A 4,971-nucleotide genomic window follows, 5' to 3' on the forward strand; every position below is an offset into this window, starting at 1 on the left:
GGGAGGGAGGGAGGCAGAGGGGAGGAGATAAGAGAAAGGAAACTATGTGCTATTTGGGATGAAATGGATTTTTACTAATTCCATGCTATAAATCCTTTTTAATCCGCTGGTTTATGGACTGATGTTTTGAAGCCTCCAGTTCGGCGTTTTGGTCGTCGTCATCTTGTTTTTTTTGCAACCAGTAAACAGGAAGTGACCATATGTGGACTGAGGAGGAGTGACGTAGAGACTCCATATACGTCTCTGGTAGAGACCTGTCAATCACCGTGTAGCCCCGCCCCTAAAGCATCCCATGCTTTATGGTCTGTTTGACTCTAAATGGACCATAATGTACAAAATGAACATCATGCTGTATTGAAGAAGACTTGAAACTAGAGATTGTAAAGAAAAATGCTGTTTTAAAAATTTATTTTTCTATTATCAAAATAGCGGCCACTTATTTTGTTTAATGACCGACTGTAGCAGCTCTAGTACATAGTTAGACTTTAAGAATAAATGTGAGAATCTATCTTTACCTCTTCAGACTTTATGACCTCGGCCCGCTCCACATAAACCATTTGACAAACAGCGTCCTCGATGGAGTTGAACTGGCGGCCGTTACATGCCGTGTAGAAACTGTCTGCGTCGGCCTGAAGAAACAAAACAGGAAGAAGAAATAAAGAAGCTGTCAGGCATAAAGAGATATAAACCTCTACATACATCACAAAGAGTGACATGTCTGTTCAAGAGAAAATAAACCATGAATGTTACTTAATGTTATCAAACACAAAACTAGGAAGTCCAGTTTCCCTCAACTTGCTTTCAGAACCTGAACACAACAGATTTAACTGAAACGTCAAAGCTGAACTGATCTTAAGGTGAAGATATGAGCAGACAGATGGTGTTAAAATAGAGAGAACCCTCCTAAAAACTTCTCTTCAGCTAAAAGGAAAGATTTAAAATGATGCTGTAAACTTCCCTCCCTGAAACATAGCTTTCATAAAGCTTCATGATAAGAAGCAGTAACCCTGACTGTGCTGGTCCCTCACCTGCGTACAGAACTTAATCAGAACCATGTACTGGTTCGGGGTAGAGTCCCGGATGATCTTCATATGCTCCATGACGTCGTTAAAAGGCGCCAGCAGCTTCATGAGGTCGTGGCTGGTCATGGTGGCGGGGACGGTCAGGATGCACACCATCGCGCTGCGCCTCACGTCCTCCGTCAGCGACGTCATTTTGCTGCAACACAAACAAAAAACACCCCGAATGAAGCAGACGGTGACGTTTTGGTCTTGTGGAGGTGCGTGTGTGTGTGTGTGTGTGTGCGTCTCACTTGGTCTTGTAGAGGTGCGTGTGTGTGTGTGTGCGTCTCACTTGGTCTTGTAGAGGTGCATGATGCCATGGACGATCTCCACGGACGGGTTCCCGCTGAAGAAGGAGATCTGGTCCGGCAGCTGCTTGGAGGGCGACTCGGGTGCCGCGCCGGTCGCCTCGCTGTCGTCCGGTGACACTTCGGTTCCCTCCAGAACGTCTGCTTCAGCCGGAGGTTCTCCGTCCTGCTCTGATGAACCAGCTTCAGCTTCACCTTCACCTCCTCCTTTATCTAGTTTGCAAACATTTAGATATATGTAAACCAACATTGTTAGTCCGTCTGACAATGCTGTCTGACTTCCTGTCTGTGGTTCTCAGATACAAGCACATTGGTTCCTATTGAATGCGTATTAAAAATTTAAGAGCCAAGAGAATAGAAAATGAAAAGCTGAAATAGAATAAAAGCGGTATAAAACAAAAGAATAGAAGTCACAGTGCAGTGTAAATAAATAAAGTATTATCTGATTTAAGGAGAGGCAGCAGCAAGTCTTCATATGAAATATTTCCAGCCTCATCCTTTAAGAGCTAGTTTAAAGCAGACTCTAATCTGATAATGTATAACGCAGCTTCAAAGCAGTCTGCATGTGCGTACCTGGGCTGGGCTCGAAGGTTTCTATGACCATGTCCCCCATGGCTCTGCTGCCAATGTGTTGGTGCAGCACAGCGGCTCGTTCCAGATCCGTCTTTCCACTCAGAGTGTGTTTGGCGACACCGAGAGCTTTCTCCTGCAGCTCCTTCTCCGACATGCCTTCAACTGGAAAGGAAACGAGTTTCTGTGAGCTCGAATGGACAAACTGGACCCCCGAGTATCTATCACCAGAATGTACTTCAAGTAAAAGTATTAATAGTTCAGTACAACGTTCCCTGTCGGTGTTTCTGGATTAATATTCCTCCTGCATTAATGTGTATGTTGCATGTTAACTCCTGTTGTCTAGTTTAATCTACATCAATGCATCATATTCTATAAGCTCATCATATGTTTGTAGCGTCTCTGTTCTGTGAGAACCACGTATCTCTAAAAAGAACAAACAGCCTGTTAGACATAAAGGAACACTTCATCCTTCAGTTTACAATATCTATGTACCTCTGAGATGTAGTACGGTAAAAAGTACAATATGTAGCTCTGAGATGTAGTACAGTAAAAAGTACAATATGTTCCTCTGAGATGTAGTACAGTAAAAAGTACAATATGTTCCTCTGAGATGTAGTACAGTAAAAAGTACAATATGTACCTCTGAGATGTAGTACAGTAAAAAGTACAATATGTTCCTCTGAGATGTAGTACAGTAAAAAGTACAATATGTAGCTCTGAGATGTAGTACAGTAAAAAGTACAATATGTACCTCTGAGATGTAGTACAGTAAAAAGTACAATATGTACCTCTGAAATGTAGTACAGTAAAAAGTACAATATGTAGCTCTGAGATGTAGTACAGTAAAAAGTACAATATGTACCTCTGAGATGTAGTACAGTAAAAAGTACAATATGTACCTCTGAGATGTAGTACAGTAAAAAGTAAAACATCAACTAGCTAACAGTTAGATAGGATCTCTTTCCTTGTCCTGCTTGTTAGCTTCACGGCGAACTCAGCACTACAACAGTGACTCTGAGAAACGTAAACTCACCAGCAGAGTACTGGAAACCTTGTGGAGAAGGAGACTGGTCGGCTAGTTCCAGACGGATAACAACCATAGACACACTCATGTGTTAAAAAAGGAAACGGCCACTTTTACACAGAACAAAACAACCCGGTGACAGCTAGCTAGCTAGCTAAAGCAAGCTAATTAGCTAACGGCTAAAAAACCGTATAAAAAGGCAGTAAAAGCGAAACGTTTGCTATTCCAGTGACACCAGCATGTTAGTCATACTGGTTTTATCTACCGACTATCAACACAAATCTTAATTATGTTGTTTTAATAGCTAATACACTGCAGCTGTCCAACACTTAGCTAGCTTCCTGTCCGTGTATTCACAGCTGCTTCTAGCATGCTGCTCTTCTTCGTGTACTGAGTGAATCAGAAATATGTTAAGCCAAGGTGCGTCACTGCTACCTACAGGATGTAACTGTGTACTGCACCCAAAATATATAGATAATAGATTTATGATGGATAGATAGATAGATGGATAGATTTAGTTTATTTTTGAAATTCTAACAAAATTCTCATTGTAATTATTGCAGCTTTTCTTTGCCTTTATATTAATCTGCTGTATTCCTCACATTACTAAGCTCTGAGCATTGATTTGAATGATTAATTTACTGTTAATTGTCTTAATTAATCAACTGTTTCATCTAAAATATGTAGTAAAAATATTTAAAATTGCAACGGTGACTTCTTTAAATAGTTTTTGTTCCTCTAACTAACAGATCTTAACATTTGAGCGGCTCTGAAAAATGACAAACAATTAATAAATGATCTAAACACAGCTTCTGGTTCATTTTCTGACTGTACATTGCAGCTCTAAAACATTTAAATAAATAAATAAAAATAAATAAAGAGGTGAAAACATTTCACAACCAAATTCTCACATTTACTTTTTTATTTATTTATTTAAAAAAAGCTTTGACATTCCAGTGTTTCTGTTTTCCATTTTCTAACAAAAGAGGGTGGTGAGAGATGACAACCATCATCCTGAACCCTAAACAACATGTGGTGAGGTCACAAACGTCTTCTCTGCAGACAGACGGCTCGAGTGTTCAAAGAAAAAAGGCATTTATTACAGATGTGATAGAAGACCAACAGGAAGGAAGAGGATTCACCGTCTACTCACATGTTCACGCTGTTCTGCCTAATTATTAATAAAATAGTGAAATAAAAGAAACTGCCGTCCATCAGTGCTCCTGTGTGATCTCTGTAAACGACGACGTCAGTCTTTATCTCTCATTGGTTATGAATAATAATAGAACATGTTTGTGAGAAGATGCTGAAGCTGATGAAGCAGTTTTTGGTTCATGAGACTTAAAACGGGAAAGAATAAAACATGAACACGGGGAAAATCTTTTTGTTTCTACTGCAGCTGATTATTAAAAACTGTTCTGCTGCCTCGACTTTATATTTACAATTAGATCCAATGTTTGTCTGTGAAACACACCACGACTGGGTTTGAGCTGTTTTAACAGGATATAATATTCCACAGAGCTGCATCTCATCCTGATTAGAACAGTCGGTACGGAAGCCCAGAGGGTCAAGGGAGAAATTAAATAAGTTTTCTCTTCTGTGTTTATGACTTAAGCACAGGTTATTATAGTTCATCTGTTGAAACAGGTTAAATAAGTTTTGGCAGGTTAAAATCGTTTTTTAAAGTGTTTGATGAATATACAAATACGACTCACAGTGCACTCTTGTGGCTGAAATGAGTACTACAACAACAAACACTTTAATTATCCTGGAAAAATCTATTTTTGACCTTTTCTTAAAGTGGCATTCTGTAAGATTTTAATATCAATATCTCTGAAGCAGGTAACAATAGTGATTGACCCTCTGGTCTACTAATTAAAGTATTGCAATATTCATATATTGTATATTAAACTGGTTGTCTGTGGGAAGATTCCTGAAAAGTGCTCTCTGTTGCAAAAACACACACACACACACACACACACACACACACACACACACACACACA

The 4,971-nt window shown here is 39.6% G+C and overlaps 1 protein-coding gene across 1 annotated transcript in view; it reads right to left on the reverse strand.

Annotated features, from left to right (window-relative positions):
• brap (BRCA1 associated protein) overlaps nucleotides 1–3,340 on the reverse strand; it is an 11,721-nt gene extending 8,381 nt beyond the window's left edge. The window contains exons 1-5 of the mRNA XM_031875248.1: nucleotides 2,976–3,340; nucleotides 1,943–2,104; nucleotides 1,354–1,582; nucleotides 1,029–1,218; nucleotides 516–629 (exon numbers count right to left, since the gene is read on the reverse strand). Coding sequence (XP_031731108.1) covers nucleotides 516–629; nucleotides 1,029–1,218; nucleotides 1,354–1,582; nucleotides 1,943–2,104; nucleotides 2,976–3,054 — 774 coding nt within the window. The 5' untranslated portion in view covers nucleotides 3,055–3,340. The remainder of the gene's footprint in view (nucleotides 1–515; nucleotides 630–1,028; nucleotides 1,219–1,353; nucleotides 1,583–1,942; nucleotides 2,105–2,975) is intronic.
• Nucleotides 3,341–4,971: the final 1,631 nt, after the last annotated feature.

This window comes from Anarrhichthys ocellatus, unplaced genomic scaffold (assembly GCF_004355925.1).
Source record: "Anarrhichthys ocellatus isolate YVR2014 unplaced genomic scaffold, GSC_Weel_1.0 scaffold87, whole genome shotgun sequence".
NCBI lineage: Eukaryota > Metazoa > Chordata > Actinopteri > Perciformes > Anarhichadidae > Anarrhichthys > Anarrhichthys ocellatus.